Source organism: Rhipicephalus microplus, chromosome 9, assembly GCF_043290135.1.
Source record: "Rhipicephalus microplus isolate Deutch F79 chromosome 9, USDA_Rmic, whole genome shotgun sequence".
Classification (NCBI taxonomy): Eukaryota; Metazoa; Arthropoda; class Arachnida; order Ixodida; family Ixodidae; genus Rhipicephalus; species Rhipicephalus microplus.
The window spans coordinates 49,686,759-49,712,715 of NC_134708.1; the positions used below are offsets into that span (position 1 = coordinate 49,686,759).

Consider the following 25,957-nt stretch of genomic DNA (forward strand, 5'->3'; position numbering starts at 1 on the left):
GGGGAAGCAGATACGAAGCGCAAGCCGTAAGAAATTAAAAGCTGAACCCTCCGGTCTCTCATTTCACATTAGCAGCCACTGGCATGTACATTGAGCACTATCTGACAGGAAAAGGTTGCTACGTTATACTAACTGGGCGTAACCTCCTTGGTTTTAGAAAGGTGTAGCGAGCATTGGGTCGCAGTGCCATGAATACAGTGAACTAGTATATACCATGAAATCAAGTTGGTTGAAGGTGGAAAGTAGACCCGAAGCGCAAGCCGTGAGAAAGTGTGCGTGTGCCACCTCTCGCTTAGTCCTTGGAATGTCCACTGAATGGCGGTGCTTCTATATGGGGAATATATGATAAAAAGATGCGAGATGGTGGGACTTGGAGTGTTGAATAGATGGACGATTGGACACACAGACAGATGCATGGATGGACGCATGAACGGACGCAGGGGCGGATGCATGAACGAACGCAGGGACGGGCGCACGAACAGACGCATGGACGGACGAATGATTCGCCCCACTCTCCATCATTCACTTCGTGGATATGCTGCAATTGTTTTTCCTATTCTTCTAAGCTTGATTTGGCCTGGTGTAGAGCAACATTTTTAGTTCGGTCCTCGTGGGCGTCTGCTAGTGACGCGAGCAAGCGCTGCCCATGGTTGCCAGGCGTGGCCACACATGCGCAAAGGAGACCCATGTGGAACGTATATCAAAGAACCTCTCCCGGCTTCACTTAGATACATTGGCGGGTATGCGAGACCCCGACTCCAGAAGTTTTAATATAACCTCCTTGCCACAAGAGCACCCAAACGTAAGAGCATGGATGGATGGATTGATGGATCGATAGATAGACAGATAGATAGATAACTAAATAGATACAAGATCATCATCATCATCAACCTGACTACGTCCACTGCAGGACAAGGCCTCTCCCATGTTCAACCAGTTAACCCGGTCCTGTGCTTGCTGCTGCCACTTTATACCCGCAAACTTCTTAATCTCATCTGCCCACCTAACCTTCGGTCTCCCCTTAACTCGCTTGCCTTCTCTGGGAATCCAGTTACCCTTAATGACCAGCGGTTATTCTGTCTACGCACTACATGTCCTGCCCTTGTCCATTTCTTCTTCTTGATTTCAGCTGTGATATCCTTAACCTCCATTTGTTCCCTAATCCACTCTGCTCTCTCCTTGTCTCTTAAGGTTACACCTACTATTTTTATTTCCATTGCTCGCTGCGTCGTCCTCAATTTAAGCTGAACCATCTTTGTAAGTCTCCAGGTTTCTGCTCCGTAGCTAAGTACCGGCAAGATACAGCTGTTATATACCTTCCTCTTGAGGGATAGTGGCAATCTACCTGTCATGATTTGAGAGTGCTTGCCAAATGTGCTCGACCCCATTCTTATTTTTCTAGTTACTGCAATCTCGTGGTTCGGCTCTGCGGTTATTACCTGCCCTAAGTAGACATAGTCATTTACAAATTGAAGTGCACTATTACCTATCTCGAAGAGCTGCTCTTTTCCGAGATTGTTGTACATTACTTTCGTTTTTTGCAGATTCATTTTAAGACCCACCTTTCTGCTCTCCTTGTCTAACTCCGTAATCATCCACGAGTGTTGAAGATTGGGCGAGTTGGTTCGTCGTACTTGAACTTGTATAGCGCATTACGGGGAAGAAGAAACGGCCGAGCAGACCGACACAAGAGGACAGAGCGCTAGTAGCGCTCTGTCCTCTTGTGTCGGTCTGCTCGGCCGTTTCTTCTTCCCCGTAATGCGCTATACAAGTTCAAGTCCGTAATCATGAGTTGTAATTCGTCCCCCGAGTTACTCAGCAATGCAATGTCATCGGCGAAGCGCAGGTTACTAAGGTACTCTTCATTAACTCTTATCCCTAACTGTTCCCATTCTAGGCTTCTGAAAACCTCCTGTGATTGATTGATTGATTGATTGATTGATTGATGGATGGATGGGTGGATGGATGGATGGATGGATGGATGGATGGATGGATGGACGGACGGACGGACGGACGGACGGACGGATGGATGGGTGGGTGGGTGGATGGGTGGATGGATGGATGGATGGATGGATGGATGGATGGATGGATGGATGGATGGATGGGTGGATGGATGGATGGATGGATGAATAGATAGATAGATAGACATCAGTCTCATGATGTGCAAACAGATTTCTAGTGCTACAAGAACGTAACATTGCCTCCTGATTCTAGTTCTTTGGTGTTCCTTCAAACACGCTTACTCACAAGAAACATCTCACAACTTACGTCCCCACAACTTCATCTTCAATGCTAGTTGCACCATGCTTCATTTTATTTCACATTCAGCATGAATGCTTTCTATAATTGCGATGCAAATGATTGTCACTCCCAATTATCAACATAAAGGCTTTGAGTATATTTATTTACATTACAGTGGTGTAGCCAGAAATTTTTTCAGGTGGGTTAAACCACGCTTGGTGTATGTGCTTGAATTTGTATGTGTGTGTGCATACAGATTCCACTATGAAAGTGATGCACATGATTGTATTGTGATGCAACTATCCATAGCAATGTAGAAACTAACAAAGAAAAAACTGCCAAATTCTGACAGGATAAAGTATGAAGAAGGCAACACTTGACCTCCTTCTTTATCTTGTGTGCTGTGAGAATTCTGTGCTTTTTTTTTTCTCTGTAGTAAGTATGAACCACCTACCCCTAGCCTCCACCTTAGGAAGTGTGGAAAAATTGGTCGGACAATGTGTTGTGGCTTCTGCCCTTCTAGCACAGCCAGTCACTGGTACACTCCGGCATTGCGAGCGGAAAGACATGCGTCTGCATCAAACTTATTTTTTTACCAGGTAACATGGCGCGATGGAGCATTTGATTGAACAGCAATGCGCTATCAAGTTTTGCGTGAAGCTTGAAAAGAATCTAACTGACACATTCCAGATGCTTCGAGAAGCCTTAAAGAATGACTGTAAACTAAGGTTACAGTTTGGGACGCGGCACAAGGCATTCAAGGAAGGCTGGGAGGAGGTCTTCGACGAACCCCATTCTGTACACCCAACAACCCGCCCAAAAAAGCGTGCATGAGCGAGTGTCGCATCGAAACGATGCTCATTGCCATCTTTGACATCCCAAGAATCACCCATTTTAAGTTTGTACTACAGGAATAAACTGTTAACTCGGACATTTACCTGGAAGTGCTCAAGACTGAAAAGCCAGGTGTCCGTGTGAGGGCTGGCATCAAAGAGATGGTCAAGCTCCACCATGACAATGCCTCTAGCCACCTGTCCTTCATCGTTACCAACTTCCTGGGCTGGAGCGAACACCCCTGTGAATAACCGCTCAATAACGTTCAACGGTCTTGAGCGGATTTCGCATCGAGGACTTCTGGGGTGGCTTCCATGAGTGGCAGACATGTCTCCATAATTGTATTGATGCAGGGAGAGAGTAATCGAAGAATTTAAAATAGAAATTTCGATAAAAACCCATCTCGTTAGGATGACATTTGACGAGGGAAGCAAAGTACACTTACCGAATAAAGGCAAAAAAAAAAAAAAAACATTTTGATTTCCCTACAAAAGCCTGGTTCACAACCATTCTGAACAATGCATCCGTATGAAAGACGATACATCATTGTCTTTCGGGCCTTTATTTGGTGCCCTTTGTTTCTCTGATAGAAGAATTTCAATCATTGGTACAGGAGCAATCAATAAATTAATTTTTTTTCAGAAAATGCACAATCCTTTTATAAGGGACCCTGCATATACACATCCACAATTTAAAAATTTTTGACAAATATAAATGTCCACCTCTGACCCCATGGCTATGCAGTGTTACATCAGCATCATTACTTTTTTTGTAGGCTATGAATTTAGACATCCAAACATCACTCAGGAAACATCAACTCATCACTGCAAAACTGAAAGCACAACAAAACAAAATCAAGAACAGGTATATCTGCCATACATGTATTACTGCATTCTTGGTATTTTTATTCATGTGTTTCATGCTTATTCTACTTAATTAGCCATGCACAGGCATATACAGGTTTCCTCAATTTATTTCTTGGTTTGATGTAGTCATCAACAGTTTGTAGACAAAACTTTGCAAAAGAAGTTGATCTAATCAAATATAGAATTGCCTTTTTGAATAAACTCTATACTTCTCATTACTCAAAGAACCTTGACCCACCATGATGTCCCAGTAGTTATAATGCTCGACTGCTCACTCAAAGGTTGCGGAATCAAATCTAGGCTGTGACAACCGCATTTTCGATGGAGGCAACAATGCTAGAGGCACGTGTACTTTGATTTAGGCACACTATAAGGAACCTCAGGTAATTGAAATTTCCAGAACTGTCCACTACAGCGTCCCTCATAACTACATTGTGATTTTGCCCCTTACTTGAAAAAAAAAAATACTGCAAGAACCGAGAACCTCACCCAGGTACCGCGCCAACTTACCGTTGCAGCACTAAATAAAGGGACTTCAGGTTACGTCGAGCATACTACTCTGCATGGGTGAACTATTTCATAAGCTAGGTAATTATTTATTTTTCAGTGCTTAAAACCATAGCACTGGAAACTTCCACATAATTCACTTTCATGGCAAACCAAACCTTCAATTTCCTGTATTATCTGCAATGTCATCTGAAGACACCTAAGAAATTCCTATGGATAATTATTTCTCTCTAAACTCAACAGCCGAGGATTGTGAAAACTTTTCGAGGCATCTTGGCCGTTTAGTTCCTGAATTATCACACTGCCAAAGAAAAAATTCTTTTCTTATTTTCAGCTCTGAGTAGCAACCTTGCATTTATTACACCACAAAAATTACAGAAGACTAAGCTATGTTACTCAGGGGATCAAAAATGAAGTGAGAGACGTTGAGCATGTATTGAGAAGCTCTACCATCAGCTACACAACACCTGGTTTGAGCATGAAATTCTTCACAGAAGGCAGTGCTAGATTTTCCCTGCTGAAAGCTACGTCCCTTGTGAGTGCTTCACAACTGCCTTTAAAGGCGGCACAAATTTCTTCACTTGCTTGCTCGGAGTTTTCCAGCATGTCGTGAATCCGCAACACTCGGCAGTAAAGAGTTTTGTTTTTTACAAGGTCACCTTCTAGCAGAATAAATCAGTCAAGTTACCTCCACATTAGGAACAATGGCACCCCTGCCTTTCTGGGCTTCATTGGGATGAAGTCCTAAGATGTGGCGGTTGAACCTGCTTCTTTGGGAAAAGGATGCATTACAATAGATGCAGGAATATGGACGCTCTCCTATGTGGGTACGAGTGTGCACTACAAGGCTGCTTTTTCGTGCAAAGGATGCATCACAGTGGCCACAGGAAAAGGGACGTTGGCCTGTGTGAATGCGCATATGTCGCTTGATGTTGCTTCGGGATAAAAAGGATGCATCACAGTGGCCACAGGAAAACGGACGCTCTCCTGTGTGGGTGCGCACGTGATTACTGAGGTTGTGCTTCTGTGAAAAGGATGCATCGCAGTGGCCACAAGAAAAGGGACGTTCACCTGTGTGGGTGCGCATATGTCGCTTGACGTCGCTTCTGGTTGAGAAGGATGCATCGCAGTGACCACAGGAAAAGGGACGTTCGCCTGTGTGGGTGCGCATGTGCAGCACGAGTTTGTGCCTCTGCGCAAAGGCTGCATCACAATTGTCACAGGAAAATGGACGCTCTCCTGTGTGGATGCGCTCGTGACTCCTGAGATTACCCTTTCGTGAAAAGGATGCATCGCAGTAGAGACAAGAGAAAGGACGCTCTCCTGTGTGGGTGCGGATATGTTGCTTGACTTGGAATCTGGATGTGAAGGATACATTGCACTGGCCACAAGAAAAGGGTCGCTCTATAATGCGGTTGGGCATGTGGGTGCGCATGTGCTGCTTCAGGTTACATTTCTTTGAAAAGGATTTACTGCAGTGAACACAGCAAAAGGAACATTCTCCTGTGTGGGTGCGCAAGTGTTCCGTCAGGCTTCGTTTCAGCGAAAAGGATGCATTGCATAGCGTGCAGGAGAAAGGACGCTCTCCGGTATGGGTGCGAATGTGCTCTGTGAGATGAAATTTCACAGTGAAAGTAGCCGGGCAAAGGTGACACTGGAAGGGACGCTCCCCTGTGTGCCGGCGAAGGTGCATATTCATGTGTCCTTTATCCGTGGTCGTATAGGCACACTGCCGGCAGGAATGCAGTCCATCTTCTACAAACACGAGTGGATGGTACTGGTCACGAGATGCTGTAGGCAAGGAACCTGCACAGCCACAGAAAGCACCGCAAGGCAATGCAAATCATATATCCCACACTATACATAGAACTAGACTTGAGCAGCAAAATAACAAGAATTTCTGCACTTATAAATCAGTTTATACAACAACCTTTGCCAGTGCAAATGTGTTGCTTTAACAAAGCAGTACATTTATTCAGGACATGCTTAATACAAGTTTCCATCTGGGTCATTCCTTATCAAATCATCCAGTGTTTTTCTGGCCCCCTTGAATATGGCTGAAAAAATTTTCACATGTTTTTTTTTTGAAGTTTTTAACTCATCCTAGTCGTATATTTCCATTACAAAAATTTACCTTCCTAATCATGAGAGTCTGCAGTTTGGCGCCGACTGAGCTAGAGAGCGTGGAAGAACAATTATTTTTTATGTTTTTAGAATGCATGCGATAAAATGTCATTTGCCACAAGGTAATGAAGCGATTTAACTGTAAAAATAATGACTTACTTATGCATATCAATTCCCCGAGGACTTTTCAGATGAGCAATATCGAATTAGGTTGCCGAATCAGGGATTTGTTATTGGGAGCGTGGCAAGCTCGAGAGACACAAATGTGCTGGTGTCCTGTTTAACATATTACAAATTAATAATAATTTAGGCACGAAAGCCATAGCAAATGGTCTGAAAAAATTGAAAATTTCAATATTTAGGGGGAAAACCCCTGTATTCAGTGTCAGAAAATTCGTATTGGTGATCAGACTAAAAATATGCACCTCATTTGAAAGCTCCAAGTATTAGATAAAAATTAATGAAACTACAAGAAGCTATTATTTTTCGAACTTGAAAAATATTTTTTTTTGTTATGTATCTCCACCAGATTTTCGCCTACGTAAATGAAGCGGAATGATGCACTTGCAAGAGCAATCTTCAGCAGGAACCCACTGACAATACAGACGGCAAACTTGGTGCTTTCGACTGAGAAGTCAAAATGGGAGTGGGGCTACCATACACGTTCCATTGTCAACAGAAGTGCACTATAAGGAATGTAATCAGTGTGGCGACTTCTAAATCAGCCATCCAGCTTAGAGATTTAGTCACAAATGCTACTTTCCTGGGGAGTTGTGCAAATATAGGTGTGTTTTATGCACTTATTAAAATATTTATTCATATTCAGTACGTAAGTCTGATAGCATGTTAGTAGCATTGATGCAATACATAGATTAACCCTATCATAATGCATATGCTTTATTTTTTTTTCTTGCTTTCAGGCGAGAACCCTGCTCCCCAAGACAAAAAGCCTGTCGTATGGCTACACAAGTGAAAAACAACGTTATATTAAAGGGACACTATATTCAAATAACAATTTATGTCATAGTGAGAGCTCAATGGAGGACGACATCTAAGACGACAATATTATGAACAGCAGTGCCCTACTTACAAAAAAACTAAGGTAAATACACAACGAAAAATGCGCCGGAGTAGGACATTTTCAAAAGTATCCCAATGACATCAGATGGACCACCTACAATTAACCACTAGTAATCAATCCAGCTGCACTAATTAAAGAACCTACCGTGTATCAAGAGACGCAATAAAATGCTGCTTGTTCGTTTCTGTTTGATTCTTGGAAAGAATTACGCCGGACATCACTACGGGGAACAACACGAGTGCTTCAAAAATTCAATTTTCGTGTAGTTATACTGGACAGGTGGTGCCATCTAGCGGGGTGCAGTTGAACCAAACGTCTTCATTCTCGGAGCCAATGACGCAAAATTGATCAATGGACGTTGTTGCTCCTGTTGCTCCCGCTGCTTTCGGTCTGCTGCTACTATAGCAGCAAAGCCGGGCAACGTTGTGCGTGGCAATAGTGATGTGAATCAGTCCAATCAGTCCACTTCTTAAGGCGGGTAATTTGATGTGCGCTAACCCGATGCGGACCACAAAAACATGATTTTATTTCAAAATAGACTTTTCCTTGGCACAACTAATACTACAAGGTTTTTGGACTGCTACTTCAACAATCAACATTGACCTAATAGTTGCCTTTAGTTCAAGAACCAGTATCCAAGTAGATAGTCTCGTTTATGTTGGAAGTAAGATATTATTTATACTGTATACTTTACAACAACTTGATGGCTCATCTGAGAATCCTCACCCCATAGAAGAATATTGTTCTGCTACAATACTGGTTTCTACACTATGGCCACATTCATTATTCGCAACTTTCACGATTTATCGGTGATGCGAGTGTACATCCAACATGGCGGTTGTTGAGATGATTGCCCAGGGTACAGTGTCTAGAAATATACTGCCTAGTGTGCTGAGCGTGGGCCAGGAGATTTGATTGATTGATTGATTGTGGGGTTTAACGTCCCAAAACCACTATATGATTATGAGAGACGCCGTAGTGGAGGGCTCCGGAAATTTAGACCACCTGGGGTTCTTTAACGTGCACCCAAATTTGAGCACACGGGCCTACAACATTTCCGCCTCCATCGGAAATGCAGCCGCCGCAGCCGGGATTCGAACCCGCGCCCTGCGGGTCAGCAGCCGAGTACCTTAGCCACTAGACCACCGTGGTGGGGCGCGGGCCAGGAGATGGCCCCGCAGCTGATGGCTGCCGGCAGCGCCCGCCTAGTGCGCTGCTGTGCGAGTGGGTGCATTTGCGTTCAATCCTTGCGCTCCGCAAGTGCTGCGAACCATTCAGGAGGCCGAGCCCCGCGGGGCCAACTATTATTTTCCTGCATTTTTGGAGTGTTTTTTCACATAATGCTTTAATGTATAAGAACTACTAGATTGGTTTCACAGTACTGGCGCTATGCAATACCAAATGAAGATCATTTCGTGGCATACATATTGCCATCCGCTACTGCCCGCAAAAAAAAAAAAAAAGACGCAGATCTCACGTAACTTGGGAATCAATGCTATGCAAGGTGACTCCGTTGTAATTTTTTATTAGGTGTGTAAAGGGGGTTTATTGAAGGACTCAGCAAGCGGGTGGTAGCTTTAAAGGAAGGCAGGCGAACCCAGATGACGGTGCTTGATCGCCGATTTCGTGGCTTTTTCTTGTGCTGATGATAGCTGACCTGATGGTATCAACGTCTTTCTTATTCACTACAATTACCCCCGGCGAAAAAGTTGAAGCCATCCTGGCGATCTAACACGTGGGGACAAGCGGGTCAAAGTACGGCTTCAGACGGTTTACGTGAACGATATCACGTCCACGCCGACGACGGTCGCTCGGTGGCGTGAGGGGTTCAATGGCGTAGTTCACGGGTGAAGTACGCTCGACCACGCGGTAGGGACCATGATAATTGGAGAGTAGCTTGGGTGATACACCAGGGGCGCAGGGCGGTACATGAAGCCATACAAGTGCTCCAAAAACGAACGTTTGTGCAGAACGATGGTCGTCGTCACGGATCTCCTTCTGGCGCTGTTGGTCGGATGTAGTAAGCCGCTTGGCTAGCTTGCGGCACTCTTCTGCGTAACGAGCGGCTTCCGAGACAGGCTGGCATTCGGAGGGATCTGGCGAGTGTGGCAGTAAAGTGTCGATGGTGTGTGATGGTTCGCGACCGTACAGGAGAAAAAATGGGGAAAACCCGGTAGTGACTTGCGTAGCGGTGTTATACGCGTATGTAACAAATGGGAGAACGAGGTCCCAGTTTGTTTGATCAGAAGCGACATGCGTAGCGAGCATGTCCCCCAGAGTACGATTAAACCGCTCAGTCAAGCCGTTCGTCTGTGGGTGGTAGGCTGTACTCTTCCGGTGAACCATATGGCACTGTTGAAGAAGTGCTTGTATTACATCGGAGAGGAAAACACGCCCTCGGTCACTGAGGAGTTCTCGAGGAGGACCATGACGAAGCACAAAACGATTGAGTATGAAAGTTGTGACGTCTTGTGCTGCAGCTGTGGGGAGAGCAGCAGTTTCAGCATACCATGTTAGATGATCCACTGCCACGATAGCCCATCGGTTGCCTGCCGTTGTTAATGGTAGTGGTTCGTAGAGGTCAATTCCTACTCGGTCGAATGGGCGGTCTGGGCATGGAAGTGGCTGCAATGAACCTGTTGCAGGATGTGGCGGGCCTTTCCCCCGCTGACATTTGTGGCAGCCGCGAATGAACTGGCGGACGAAGGTAAACATTCCGTGCCAGTAATACCTCTTTCGTACGCGCTCGTAGGTCTTGAAAACACCGGCGTGAGCACATTGCGGGTCGGAATGAAACGACGCGCAGATGGTAGAGCGCAGAGTTCGGGGAATGACTAGTAGCCATTTCCTACCATCTGCTGAATAGTTGTGCCGGTACAAAAGGCCATCCCGAATACTGAAGTGCGGAGCCTGGCGTCGCAGGGTTCGAGTGGTTGGAAGTGTCGGTGCCTCGGATAACGCGTCAAGAAGCAAAGCGATCCATGGGTCATTGCGTTGTGCAGAAGAGATGGTGTCCTCGTCAAGCGCTGACAACGTGTTGTCCGAGGAAACAGATGCGATGTCCGGGGATAGGGGAGATCGTGACAGTGCATCAGCATCGGCATGCTTGTGGCCGGAACGATATACCACGCGAATGTCATATTCTTGAAGCCGAAGAGCCCAACGGGCAAGACGACCCGATGGGTCCTTAAGCCAAGATAACCAGCATAATGCGTGGTGGTCCGTTACTACATCAAAAGCACGGCCATAAAGGTATGGGCGGAACTTGACAAGCGCCCAAATGATCGCCAAGCATTCCTTCTCGGTGACGCTGTAGTTTGATTCAATCTTGGTAAGAGTTCTGCTGGCGTAGGCGACGACATACTCGGCGAATCCAGGCTTGCGTTGCGCGAGAACCGCACCGAGGCCGACACCACTGGCATCGGTGTGGACCTCAGTTGCTGCCGTAGGATCGTAGTGACGCAGTATTGGTGGCGAAGTGAGGAGACGACGAAGGGTACAGAAGGCTTGGCCACACTCAGAAGACCATGACGAGATATCAGTGGTGCTGCCTATAAGTTTGGTCAAAGGCGCAATGATAGAGGCGAAGTTGCGCACGAACCGGCGAAAGTAGGAGCATAACCCCACGAAGCTCCGTAACTGCTTCATAGTCGTTGGTTTAGGGAAGTCGGCGACAGCACGTAACTTAGCTGGGTCTGGAAGTATACCGTCCTTTGATACAACGTGCCCAAGAATCGTAAGTCGCCGAGCAGCGAAGTGACACTTCTTGAGGTTGAGTTGGAGCTGGGCATTTTTCAGGCACGTGAGGACGTGTTTGAGGCGCTCGAGATGTGTTCCAAAGTCTGGCGCAAAGACGACTATATCGTCGAGATAGCAGAGACAGATTTGCCATTTCAAACCCCGAAGAACCGAGTCCATCATGCGCTCGAAGGTGGCAGGCGCATTGCAGAGGCCAAAGGGCATGACATTAAACTCATACAGACTGTCGGGTGTCACGAAGGCTGTTTTTGGTCGATCGGCATCTGCAAGGGGGACCTGCCAGTACCCTGAGTGCAAATCTAATGATGAAAAAAACTCGGCACCTTGTAAAGTATCAAGGGCATCGTCGATCCTGGGTAAAGGATACACGTCTCTTCGAGTGATCTTATTTAGGCGTCGGTAATCCACGCAGAAGCGAACGGAACCATCCTTTTTTTTTAACGAGCACTACAGGTGAGGCCCATGGACTTTGTGAAGGTTGAATGACTCCACGTTGCAGCATATCGTTCACCTGTTCGGTAATAACTTGGCGTTCCGCCGCAGAAACACGATATGGTCGCTGTCGTAGTGGCGCATGGGAGCCGGTATCGATTTAATGTAGAGTGGTAGAAGTGCGGCCAAGTGAAGGTTGAACAACATCAAAAGACTCGCGGTACTGGTACAGCAGTTGGAGGAGTTCAGATCGTTCAGATGGTGACAGTCCGTCTGCGATCGCCGAATCGAACACTTTTGAAGCCTGTAGATGAGAGTGGTGAAGAGCACTGACGGCGGCGAGGTCACTTTGGGATGATTCTTGCGGCACGGTAAAAATTTGTCCGTTATCAATGGGCTGTACGCATCCAAGAGACTCGCCTTTAAACAGTTTGATGGTATGCGGAAAGGGATTGGTAAGGCAGAGAGCACTGGTTCCATTAGAAATTGAGAGGGCTGAATAAGGGAGCAGAAGTGGTTTCCGACTTAAAAAGAGGCTTGATGGCTCGAAAAATGCTACTTCATCACGCATGCCGTCGGAGACCACAGGGAGCAAAACAGCTGTTGTCGGTGGAATGTCAGTGTCTTCTTTGACAACTAGCTTGTGCACGGCTTGATTAGTGTGATCGTAGGGCTGGTCGAAGAACGGAAGCAGTTCAAGTTCGGAACGGGCACAATCTATAACGGCACAATTACGGGATAGGAAATCCCAGCCAAGTATGATGTCATGAGAGCACGAGGAAAGGACGATAAACTCAACAATGTAGTGGTCCTCCGCAATTTTGAGACGGGCAGTGCAGGCGGCTATAGGTCGAACAGGTTCTCCATTTGCTGCACGTAAGAACATATCAAGCGGCGTGGTCACCTTTCGGAGCTTGCGGCAAAGTTTGGCGTCTATAACAGACACAGCGGCACCGGTATCCACAAGAGCGTATGCATGGGCGCCGTCTACAAAAACTTCGACGATATTTGACGGCAAGGTGCGAGGACTTAAAGATTTCGATAGCGCAGTTCTTGCCACTTGAACTGCGACGGCTAGTTTCCCTCATTTTGAGGGACTGGTCGTGGACGCATGGGTGACAAGGAGCGTCGATTGGGTGAAGGTGAGCGACGAGACGAAGTTGCTGGATAGTCACGGGAAGACGTGTTTGACTGACGATCCGAACTTTCATAATCAAAAGGTGGTCGGTCCATGTAGTTGCTTCGTGGTCGGACGTCTGTGTAGGCGGGCACGCGACGACGGCAGTATCGGGAGATATGGCCAGGTCCGCCGCACGCAAAACAGATCGGCCGGTTATCGCGCGTTCGCCAGGCATTTGCAGCAAGGGGCGCCGCCCACGCAGCATACGGCTGAGTCGAGGCTGTGGTAGCGAGGGGAGGAGCCCATGCGACGGAAGACTGAGTAGGAGCGGTGACATGCGGCAGTCCATTGAACGGCGAGGGCTGGTGTGGCTGCTGCCTCTTTACTGCGTCAGCATAAGTAAGAGGCGCGGCGACAACTTGCTGCTGAAAGGGCACTGGCATAGCGTCGGCGATCTGGTCCTGAAGTGCATGTCAGAGCATGGGAACTAACAGTGTCGGTGGTTGCTCTTGCTGCTGCTGCGGGAGCTCTTGGCGCTGACAAAACGGCAGGAGGGAAAGCTGACGTGCGACCTCCTCACGAACAAAGTCTTTCATTTGTGCTAGAAGGCGGGAGTGGTCAGGTACGACGTCCAGTGCAGCGAGTGATTGGTTAGGCTGAAATGGACGACGGGTGAGAGCTCGTTGCCGTCGCAATTCGTCGTAGTTCTGGCACAGAGTCACCACTTCAGACACCGTGCCAGGAGACTTCGCCAGGAGCATTTGAAAGACGTCGTCATCAACACCTTTCATAATGTGCTGGATCTTGGCACTTTCGCTGATTGCGGCATCGACGCGCTTGCAGAGATCGAGTATATCTTCGATATAGGCTGTAAACGTTTCGCCAGGTTCTTGTGCCCGTGAGCGCAGGCGTTGTTCGGCGCGCAACTTCCGCACGGCAGGGCGACCGAAAACCGAGGATATTGCCTGCTTGAAACTGGCCCAGTTCTCGAACTCGGATTCGTGGTTTGTGTACCACAGTTTCGCCACATTAGCCAAGTATAAGTTGACGGTGCTCAACTGAGCAGCGTCATCCCACCTGTTTGGTCCACTGACTTTTTCGTAGGACGACAGCCAGTTCTCGACGTCCTGGTCTTCGGCGCCCGAAAAGATCGGGGGGTCTTGTTGGTGAACCAGGCCGGGGCAAGTAGGAGCCGCGACAGGTGCTGTCTGTTGGGCAGCGTCAACTTGCATGGTCGAAGGCAGGGTGCGGGATCGGAGTTCCAGGGTGTAGGTGATGCAGTTACCCAGCACGATCCACCAAATGTAAAGGGGGTTTATTGAAGGACTCAGCAAGTGGGTGGTAGCTCTAAAGGAAGGCAGGCGAACCCAGATGACGGTGCTTGATCGCCGATCTCGTGCCTTTTTCTTGTGCTGATGATAGCTGACCTGATGGTATCGTCTTTTTTATTCACTACAGGTGAAACATTATGAAGTGACGCTCAATAAATGCGAGAAATAGTATAGTCAACACTGGAACCAGCATTGGCGTTTCACGAACATTTGGCTCTTCTTGCAAAGTATTTCGAAGACCTTAGGTTAAGAGGGTGATCATGAGGGCACCCAGACGTAGGCGATTAGACGGACGGACGGACGGACGGACGGACGGGCAGGCAGGCAGGCAGGTAGGTAGGTAGGAAGGTAAATAAGTAGGTAGGTAGGTAGGTAGGTAGGTAGGTAGACACACAGACAGATAGATTGATTGATTGATGCTCAATGTGGTTGCAGTACGCAAAGAAATTCATGTTAAAAACCTTTGACAGTATAACCACCAGAGTTATGTTTTCAAATGGGCATTGTTCTTGAGAGCAAGAATTATCACAGATGACCCTAAAACCTTTACCTCTTAGCCTGCATTCTATTAGGATTCCAGTGAAAAAAAAAGAATGATAACATGCCAATGAATAATCTGACACTCGCCGCATATGACACAACGTTGTTGTAAAGGGAGTCCGACGTTGGCATGGGAGAAAAACTTGTGAATGAAATTCAAAAGGGTATTTTCAATTTTTTAGATCAACATTATTATTTGAAATTTTGCCTAAACGGCGATTTCATTCTCGACACCGTTCACCCTAATCCGAAAAGATAGTTCGGTGGAGTCACTCTCAGAATGCTTTTCTCACACGACAGCCTTCGAATTCAGCCTTCTGTCTGCCCTCTTGATCCTACTTGAACATTCAGGAAACCGTGCTGGATTTGTTAGTGCAGGGAACAAAACACCTTTTCCTTGTTCAACGGATAACTTCTTTGACAGAGCGGCACAATACATGTTTTTTCTTTGCATTGCCGCTTAGCTTTTAACATCTCAGGGTGTTGCAGTGTACGTATGGCGCCGCCGAACTTCACAGTAAATCAAATGGCAGCTGTCATACACTGATTTCAGACGTGGCTAGACTCTGGCAGCAACAGAACGAGACGAATTTCGTGCGTTCGTGCAACCCCTCGACACGCAGCGCCGCTTATGGCATCTGAGTGCAGTCATCGCATGCGCGGCCACCCTCTCTCGTACGGAATGCACGCGCTCAGTACACTAGGCAGTATATTTCAAGACACTGTATTCCGGGAGTACAGTGTACTAGTATGCGGAGCACCTCAATTACTAATACACTATGCCGAGAGAGATGGTACCGGAAAGTACACTTTCGGCGAAGAGTGCAATTTTAAGCCCTTGAGTGGCCCTTCCATTTATGTTTTTGGGAAATTAGGGGAGCGCTAACATACCATATTAAGTAAATAAATGCCTGGTAGCACACTGTGAAAATAAGTATGCACAAAATTGTAAATAAGGCCCACACGTACGCTCTTCACAATGCTGGCTGCATGTAATCGTGTGCAATGCCTGGTATCATGTTGGAAAAGTATTATAATGGGAGCCTCAGTACAAATTTCTCAGTAACCACACGATTATGAGGCATAAAAGTGCATAGCTTTGGAAATTGAGCCTACCTTTGGCCCTCTGTCGTGCACCTATGTCTAAGTACATGCGCCTGTGGTATTTCGCCCACACCGAAATGCGACCGCTACCGCCGATATTAAAGGCATGTTCTCACATAAACTAGCTATTAGTTCTTTGCCTATAAGCATCCTAATAACCGAGCTGATTAAAGGCACCAAATAAAATATGAGTAACATTTAGTATGAAACAAACAGGACGGCTACATATTGTGCATTCATTGAACACTTTCTTGCATTTCACTGCTATAACGCATCTGCAATAAGCCTGAACCTAATGAAATAAGCACTACGCACTACGTTTGACAACACGAGTGAAGAAGCACACCTCAGTTAATTGCAATCATGCCAAGGATAATCAAAAATAGTGTACGTTACCTTCACAGACAGTAACGGTATTCGCATCATGTCCATCATCAACCCTCGGCTTCTCATTGACCAATGCCGTAACTTCATTCGCATAATGCCTGTGAACAACAATCGGCTTCAAGTCCGCAGTAACTTTATTCGCATAATGTCCGTGATCAACACACGGATCCACGTCCGCCGCAGTTTGATCCGCATGAAGTACATCATCAAAACTCGGCTTCTCGTCCACAAATGGCGTAACTTCATTCGCATAATAACTGTGATCAACACTCGCCTTCACGTCCGACGTAAATTCATTCGCATAATGTCCATGGTCAACACACGATTTCACGCCCGTCGTAAGTGCATTCACATAATGTCCGTGATCAATAATAGGCTTCAAGTCCATCGGAACTTCATTCGCATAATGATTTTCTTCAAGCAAGCCTTCAACACTCGGTTTCACATCCGTCACTGCACTAGTCGCTGCCAGAATGCCGTCCATTGCACCATCGCCTTCTTTAGTTAGGAGGCTATGAACTATAGAGAAGGCCATTATTACGCGAGTTTCACCTAGAAAACGTCGCCCGTCGCGGTTTCACTTTACACAGCGGTCAGGAATGAAGTTACCCTCAAACCTTGAATAACTAATGCAAATAACAATAGGATAACACATTCAAAAGTCCCAGATCTGCGTGACGCATAGGTAGCATCAACGTTACTAGATACTTGGGTAGCATAGCTTTCTGGCTATTATTGGCTATATTTCTTCTTCCATGGTTCGATGATGATGGATGTTCCCACAGAAATACTACTTCCCACTGGGTTTTTACGTATCAGACCAATTACACGAAAGGATTTTTTTTTCTAAAAATGTCGTTTCTGGTGTTTGGTTATGTTGAATTTCTGTCATTTTGGTGAACAAATATTATGTGTATACACTTTTGTGGAATAGATACACGCAAAGAGACCACGGGTCAATTACTAAACCGAAACTGAAAGTGCTTTGTGTACATCATAGGATTAGTTTAATGAGTAGTATTTTGTTCGTTACTTAACAGCAATCATATCAAGTGCTCAACATGTCATAATGATCTACAAGCATCGTTAACGCGTAACGTGGTACAGGTGTTGTTCACGCTCAAGGACACGTATGTGACTCTGTGTGAACCATCAAACTTAATCAATTGCTTTGTTAAATGATGTACCCTGTCGTTCTCTCTTCAACGGCTCTCTACAGTATCTTGCAGTGCTTGTCTACGGCCCACGGCCACCTGGACCGGGCCACAGAACACCAACCAGTTGACCGGGCGGGCAGGCGGCCGTGAGCGGCGCTTGAAAGATGAGAGCTAGACCGCACGGATCCCCACCCACCTTTTTTTTTTTTTCATGTAGTAGGTCGTCTCACACATCCTCCTCAATCGTTTTTTTTTTCTTTTGCCTTTAGCTAGGGATATTTTTTGCCTGTATATTTATTAATGCTAAGCCACTATACACGCGGCATGAGTTTCATACACACGCACCACATCATCATCAACCAGTGACATAACATCATTTTGTGAGAAGCTATTTGATTTTACTCAAGCAGGTTTTTATAAACATTAATTTCCTTGATTTCATTAGGGCCCCTAGAACCATATCTGACACCAAAAGCCTACGTCTTCTCTTTTGCGGTCTGTTGATGGTCGCAAAGTACCATGTGTTATCTGATGGTCCTGTAGGCAGTCGCCAGAGAACGCAGGCCACGCGCTCGCGTGTTCCCTTTCATAAAGGAAGACAGTGTACATACGTGTGTCATTTCAATGATGGCTTTTAAAAATAAAAAAGTGGTACGTGGGCTTGTGGGGAGGCGCGAGAGACTCGGAGAAGGGAACGACTAAGTAAGAAGGCGAAGCTAGCACGGACGAAGTAAACATTGATGTTTAGAGTCGCGACCACGGGTCCTTGTTCTTAACAATGGCAATAGAAGCACATTTGACATTTTTAGAGAAATTCAGATCGAGCATGGTCCCTACGCTGGAAAAGCATGCCTCAAAAATGATTAGCACCGCAGCGCTCGAAAGTGTCCCGTCCTGGTACTAATGCTGCAAAACCAACCACATATATATATATATATATATATATATATATATATATATATATATATATATATATATATATATATATATATATATATATATATATATATATATATATATATATATATATATATATATATATATATATATATATATATATATATATATATTGTGAGGGCTTTATTAGCCGGCACACAGCGAGCATACACAATGGCGACAGTAACGGCCAAGCACGGACTCTCCGCGCGAGCGGCGTCCTTTTTGGGTAGACCCACTAGAAAGCACTTGAGAGTTCAACCCATTTGAGAGTGTTCGGGGGCTTCTCTACAATTACCCCGGGGTCGAAGAGGAAGCCGCCTGGCGACCTAACAGCTTGTCACTATGAGCGGGTCATAGTAGGCTTTCAGGCGCTCCACGTTAACTATGTCGCGCCCACGACAGCGCATGCCCGCAGACTCTTCAATTGGTTTGATCAGTTAGTTGAACGGAGATGTGCGCTCGATCACACGGTAGGGACCTTCGTATTCCGCGAGTAGTTTGGAAGAAAGGCCAGCTACAGAGGTCGGGATTGAGAGCCATACATGAGAACCAGGAAGGAACGTGGGTTCAGAAGTGGTGGAGCCATCACGAATACTCTTCTGCCGCTCTTGCTCATGTGTTGTAAAAGTCTTGGCAAGCTCGCGACACTCTTCAGCAAGCCTGGTGGTCTCGGAAACAGGTGTACACTCGTATGGATCCAGCGTGTACGGGAGTATCGTGTCGATGGTGTGTGACGGGTGCCTTCCGTACAGCAAGAAGAAAGGTGAAAAACCGGTCGTGCTCTGAGGGGCAATGGTGTAGGCGTAGGTGACGAAGGGCAGTATGGTATCCCAATTCGTGTGGTTGACGGCGACGTACACCGAAAGCATGTCGCTGAGGGTGCGGTTAAAGCGTTCGGTGAGACCATTCGTCTGCGGGTGGTTTTTGCGGCGGAGAGAATAGCACTCAGTGAGAATGGCTTTGACGACTTCTGACAAGAAGACACGGCCTCAATCGCTGAGAAGCTCCTGGGGTGGACTGTGGCGCAGTATGAATTGATGCAGTAGGGAAGACGCAACATCACGCGCAGTAACCACAGAAAGAGCGGCGGTTTCGACGTATCGCGTTAAATAATCTACGGCGACGATGGCCCAGCAGTTACCATCCGACGTCCAAGGACGTGGTCCATACAAATCGATACCTATGTGCCCAAACGGATGGTCAGGGCAAGGTAACAGTTGCAGACCGGCTGACGACATGTGTGCTGACGGTTTGCGGCGTTGGCAAGCAAGGCAGGAGCAAACGAACTGCTGAACGTAGCGGTACATCCTGCGCCAGAAGTAGCGTTGTCGAATGCGATGGTAGGTTTTGAATACCCCAGAGTGCGCGCATTGCAGATCAGAATGGGAGGATTCACATATCTCCGACCGCAGACTGCGGGCTATCACGAGTAACCACTGCCGGCCATCGGCGTCGCAAGTGCGTCGGTGTAGGAGGCCGTCACGAATGGTGAAATGGTGAGCTCGACGACGCAAGGCACGCGTGGATTGCGTTGCGGACGGATCAGAGAGCAAGTCGATAAGCCGGGGCGATCCAATGATCCTTTCGCTGTTTGGTAGCGATGATGTCAACATCAATGGCAGAAACAGCAACCGAGGATACTGAGCAAAGCACATCACCTTCAGGTAGAGGGGAGCGTGAGAGGGCGTCGGTGTCTGCATGCATACTGGCGTCCGTTGCGGTACAGCACGTGGATGTCATAGTCTTGTAAGCGAAGAGCCCAACAGGCGAGATGGCCGGAGAGATCCTTCAATGATGACAGCCAGCATAGTGCATGATGGTCGGCGAAGACATCGAATGGACGACCATACAAATAGCCGACAAGCCACTTGTGCTTGTCGTTCAGTGTTTCTTTACTTTGTGTGTGTTATTTTGCGGCCAAAGCATGTCAGTAAGCATACAAATAAGGTCGAAACTTTGTAAGGACCCAGACGATTGCCAGGCACGTGTACTCTTTCCCCGTGACGGTGTAGTTTGTCTCGGCTCTCGTGAGCGTCCGGCTTGCATATGCCACGACGTATCAGGGAATCCGGATTTGCGCTGCGCCAGGACTGCGCCGAGGCCTACATCACTGGCGTCCGTGTGTATTTCCGTTGGGGCCGTAGGGTCGTAGTGGCGTATAATGGGAAAAGACGTCAACAAATGGCGGAGCTTCAAGACGACCACGAATTGAGGGACCCGTTACTTGCAAGGAGCTTCGTCAGCGGTGATATAATCGTGGCACAGTTTCGTATGAAGCGTCGGAAGTATGAGCACAGGCCCACGAAACTACGCAGTTATTTGACAGATGCAGGTTTGGGGAATTCGGCCACGGCCCGAAGCTTGGCTGGGTCAGGAAGAATGCCATCCTTGGACACGACGTACCCTAGGATGGTGAGTTGCCGTGCTGCAAAGCGGCACTTCTTCAGATTTAGTTGTAAGCCGGCATTGCTCACTCATGCGAAAACTTCTTTCAGGCGTTGGAGATGCGTGGAGAAATCTGGAGCGAAGACAACAACGTCATCGAGGTAACACAAGCACGTGTGCCATTTCAAGTTTCGCAGAACGGTGTCCATCATGCGCTCAAATGTCTCAGGTGAATTGCACAGACCAAACGGCATGACGTTGAATTCGTACAAGCCATCGGGTGTGATAAAGGCAGTCTTCGGTCGAGCGTCATCAGCCATGGGTATTTGCCAGTACCCCGAGCGCAGATGGAGAGAAGAAAAAAAATTGGCTCCGTCAAGATTGTCAATTGCGTCATCGATGCGCGGCAGGGGGTAAACATCCTTGCGAGTGATCTTATTGAGCCGTCTGTAGTCTACACAAAACCGCACAGAACCATCTTCGCAACAAGAACAACAGGAGACGCCCATGGACAGTCCGAGGGCCGAATAACGTCGCGTCGGAGCATATCGTCAACCTGCTCGTTAATTTCCTGACGTTCAGCAGGCGGCACGCGGTATGGACGTTGCCGTAATGGTGGATGGGTACCAGTGTCGATACGATGCGTAACAGTGGAAGCACGGCCGAGAAAACTTCGCCCGACATCGAAAAAAGAACGGTATTCTTGCAACCGGTCCAGAAGCTGGTAACGCTGTACCGACGTAAGTTTGTCATCAATGTAGGGGCCAAATACATCAGGAGATGGAGCAGAAGTGGAAAAAGCGCTGATGGTACGCGAGTTGGGACAACGCGAGTCATCGAGTACGTCCAGGACTTGTGCTTCGTCGACTGGTTCCACTCTGGTGAGACATTCCCCTCGAACCAAGGTAACAATGTACGGGGATGGGTTGATCACAAAAATAGAGGCGTTGCCCTGGGTGATTTGCATGGTCCCGAAAGGTACTAGCAACCCTTTCCTTTTGGAAGCACGGTCGGATGGCAAAACGAGTGCAAATGTGTCGGAGAGACAGGGGCAGTAGACTGATATACCCATCGTCGAGCTATGAGGCACTATGGTATCGTATTTCACGAGAATCTTGCTCAGTGTCCAGGGACTGTCTTCTGGCTTCAAATGCGAAAAGGGTGAGAGTTTAATTTCGGCGGCGGCACAATGGATGACGGTGACGTTGCGGGAGAGAAAATCCCATCCCAGGATGACATCAAGAGAACATGCAGAAATGATTATGAATTGAGCGACATACAGAACGCCCTAAACGACAACGCGAGCTGTGGACCCTGTTGTAGGATGAATACGATGTGAATTAGTGGTACGAAGGGACAACCCCGAAGTTGGCGTTGTCACTTTTCGAAGCAAGCGGCAAAGGTTTTCGTCCATGACTAATACGGCAGCTACAGCGTCAATAAGAGCAGATGCATGGACACCGTCCACTAGCACGTCAATGACATTAGATGGGCGGCTCTGAGGGCTTTCACAATACGATAGCGTTGCAGCCCTTGCCTCTGAGACTGCGACGACTAGTTTTCCCGCTTATGAGCAGCCGAACTTGGCCGCATGGGGGACAGGAAACAACGCCGTGGAGACGGCGACCTTCGAATAGACGGACCTGGGCAAGACGACAGTGGCATAGACGGCAGTTAGTCGTTATACGGACGGCTAAGCTGACCAGCAACAGGCGTAGAAATGGGAGCCGGCTGTACTCGAGAGCATTAACGGACTACTATATCGGCATAACCGCAAGCAAAGCAGATGGGCCGGTTGTCGGGTGAGCGCCATCGGTTCGCCGGGGTAGGTCTCGCACGAAACATTGGCTGGAAAGGCTGCATAGTGGGCTGAAGATGAGGCTGAGGGGTTGCGCCAACATACGTAGTGGGCATACCCGCTGCAAAGGACGGAGGTCAAGAGGCAGCTTCGGCGTAAGTGAGAGGGGCCGGTGCTGGAACGACTTGAGGCGGCCTGGCGACAACTTGGGCGTACTGAGGGGCGCAGGAGCCGGAGGTTGTTTAGGGTGGTACGCAGGAATGACCTCGGCTATTTCCTGCTCAATCGCCCGACGGATGGGAAGGAGAAGGGTAGTGGCCAATTGTTGAACAGCCGGTGGGTAGGCAAGGGGCAGGAGAGGGAACAGGCACGCGATTTCCTCACGTGTGAAGGACTAGAGGTCTGCCAGCAGCGCCACCTGATCACATCTCGCCTCCAAGCCAGCAAGCCCTGCATCTCGTGGTGTGGAGTGACGGGTCATCGAACGCTGCTGGCGGAGCTCCTCGTAGCTCTGGCACAGCGTGATGACCCCAGCCACTGTGCCTGGGTTTTTGGCAAGCAGCATAATGAAGGCATCATCGCCAACGCTTTTCGGGATATTCCGGATCTTGTCTGATTCGGACATGCTGTTGTTGGATTTCTTGCATAAGTCCAGGACATCTTCGATGTAACTGGTGAATGATTCACCATCCTGCTGAGTGCGTTCGCGTAAGCGCTGTTCGGCTTGCAGCTTACGAACTTCAGGGCAGCCAAAAACATATGTGATAGTGGTCTTAAAATCGGACCAGGTAGCGAAATCGGACGTGTGGTTGTTGTAGCACGAACTTGTAACGCCCGCAAGGTAGAACGCCAAGTTTGTCAACTTGCCATCCTCGTCCCATTTGTTGGGGGTGCTCACGCACTCTTAAATGGCGAGCCAGTCATCCACGTCAGTGCCATCGGCGCCCGTGAAGATGGGTGGATCGCGGATCCTGGGGACACCGGGACAAGGGGCAGGCATTGGAGGAGGCGTTTGCTGAGAGGCGTCGTGGGACATGGTAGATAATAGGGTACGTGATCGTAATTCCAAGGGAATCAAAAGGGATCGCAGCGCTCTCTACCAATTTCTTAGGGCGTTTATTAGCCGGCACACAACGAGCATGCACAATGGCGACAGTAACGACCAAGCACGGACTCTCCCCGCGAGCGGCGTCCTTTTTGGGTAGACCCACTAGAAAGCACTTGAGAGTTCGACCCATTTTATTGTTTGGAGGCTTCTCTACAATATATGTATATATTGTAAAGAAGAGGAAGTACTCCAGGGGGCAGAGGCAGCAGCATCGAGTGTGCAGCAGCGGCTTGAGCTCGGAAATTGCGGCTGGTGCATCGCCTTCCAAGCCTTCCAAGCACTAACCTTTCTGCTTAATAAATCTCCTTTATAATTGGTGGAGACGTGCCGGGTACCGTCCCTTACACCTTCCCGCTACCATCCTGGAACTCCGTTCTCGACGGCTACCTTCTGCTATGCCGGACGCCGATCAGCAGACGCTTCCATCTCTTCCGGCCACCTGTCCAGGCAGTGTTCCTCAGCGGGAGCCTCCAATCTTCAGTGAAACAGATGACAATGACGTTGAAGAGTGGCTCTCGACTTTCGAACGGGTGAGCGCTTTAAACAGATGGACGGACGTGGACAAGCTGACACGCGTTTCGTTCTATCTCGCGGGTGTAGCCAGCCTTTGGCTTAGAAACCACCAGGCAGACGTCCGAACGTGGCCGCAATTTAAAACGTCGATTGTAGCAGTCTTCGATCGACCTGCCGTCCGAAAACTTCGTGCCGAGCAACGTTTACGCACACGCGCACAAGAAACGGGTGAAACCTTCACAAGTTACATAGAGGACGTCGTCGATTTGTGCAGACGCGTGAACGCCGAAATGACGGAAGCTGAAAAATGTAAGCACATCCTCAAAGGGATTGACGACGACGCTTTTCGAATGCTCTTGGCGAAAAGCCCGACGACTGTTAACGACGTAATTAGCCTCTGCCAAAGCTACGATGAATTGCGGAAGCAGCGAGCTCTGACAAGACGTCCTCCAGCGCACGATTTGGCATCGCTGTCTAGTGTGATCAGTGGTCATGACCACGCGTCACTAATAGCCGAAATAAAAGTATTTGTCCGCGAAGAAGTTGCACGACAGCTTTCCTTGGTGCCTTTCACACCAGAAGCTACCACGACTTTACCATCGTCTCTACGTGACGTCATTCAAGGAGAGGTCGCCGAGGCCTTACCAGCTGCTCGCGAGCCTAATATTGTGGCTGTTCCTCTCACCTACGCCGCGGCTGCAGCCATGCCAACTCGCAAGGCGCCTGCGCCTCCGTTCCAGCCTCGCGCGAGCTATCCCCCAGCTCCAGTTCACTGGACCAGCACTAACACCGCCAACCCGAGGCGCACCCTCGATAATCGCCCGATATGTTACGCTTGTCGATACCCCGGACACGTCGCAAGGTATTGTCGCCGCCGGACGCATATCACCAATGAAAACCGCCGTGAGCCTTTCTTCCCGCTTGACTCCAACGCGCGATACGGTTCCTCCACTCCAATGCCAGCCCGCTACCAGGACGACCACCGCCCTCGGCCAGGACGTCTTCGCTCGCCCTCTCCACGGCGCCGCTCGCCTTCTCCTATGCGTCGACGACCCGCACCTAACGAGGAGGTAAACTAGACGACGCAGTTCCTGAAGCAAGAACTGCGCAAGTTTCGGTTTGCCCAAGTCCTCATTTGTCACCTACCAATGTTATTGATGTGTTCGTCGAAAATATCCCTACTGTCGCTCTTGTAGACACCGGTTCAGCTGTTTCGGTTATAGATGCTGGATTTTGCCGCTCAATTCGTAAGGTTACGACGCCTTTCTCCGGATTATCGCTTCGCACAGCCAGTGCTCAACCTGTTCAACCGACCGCAGTATGTACAGCCCGCGTGACAATTCAGGACGTTTTGTATACGATAGAGTTCGTGGTTCTTTCATCATGCTCCCATAATATTATTTTGGGATGGGACTTTTTGTCGCGTCATAACGCCGTAATCGACTGTGCTAGGGCTGAGGTCGAATTTTGCTCACTGGATGACCAAGCGTCCGTCGACACCCAGTTTGCCGCTAAACTTGTCGTTAGCGATGACACCTACATCCCTCCATGCTCTTTTGCGTTCGTGCCAGTTTCACGCAGCGCCATATCCGACGGCACGGTCTTCTTCACACCATCTCCAATATTCGTCGCCCGAAGAGCTCTCCCCCTGCCTTTTGCTGCTCTCGATCTTGTAGAAGGGTCAACCACAATGCCAATTTATAATCATGAGTCGTCGTCTTTATCCCTACT

The 25,957-nt window shown here is 48.1% G+C and overlaps 1 protein-coding gene across 1 annotated transcript; it reads right to left on the reverse strand.

The window, feature by feature from the left end:
- Positions 1-3,598: 3,598 nt before the first annotated feature.
- LOC119163810 (uncharacterized) lies at positions 3,599-17,042 on the reverse strand. The gene is made up of 2 exons (XM_037415880.2): positions 16,336-17,042; positions 3,599-6,254 (listed from the first exon to the last, which is right to left on the reverse strand). The coding sequence occupies exons 1-2, from the start codon at positions 16,859-16,861 to the stop codon at positions 5,128-5,130; spliced, it is 1,653 nt and encodes a 550-aa protein (XP_037271777.2). The 5' UTR covers positions 16,862-17,042; the 3' UTR covers positions 3,599-5,127.
- Between the last annotated feature and the right edge of the window lie 8,915 nt (positions 17,043-25,957).

Coding starts and splice junctions, on each gene's coding strand:
- LOC119163810 (XM_037415880.2), bottom strand. CDS start 16,861: ATGGCCTTCTCTATAGTTCATAGCCTCCTAACTAAAGAAGGCGATGGT. Junction 6,255..16,335: donor TACCGTTACTGTCTGTGAAG/GTAACGTACACT, acceptor GTGGCTGTGCAG/GTTCCTTGCCTACAGCATCT.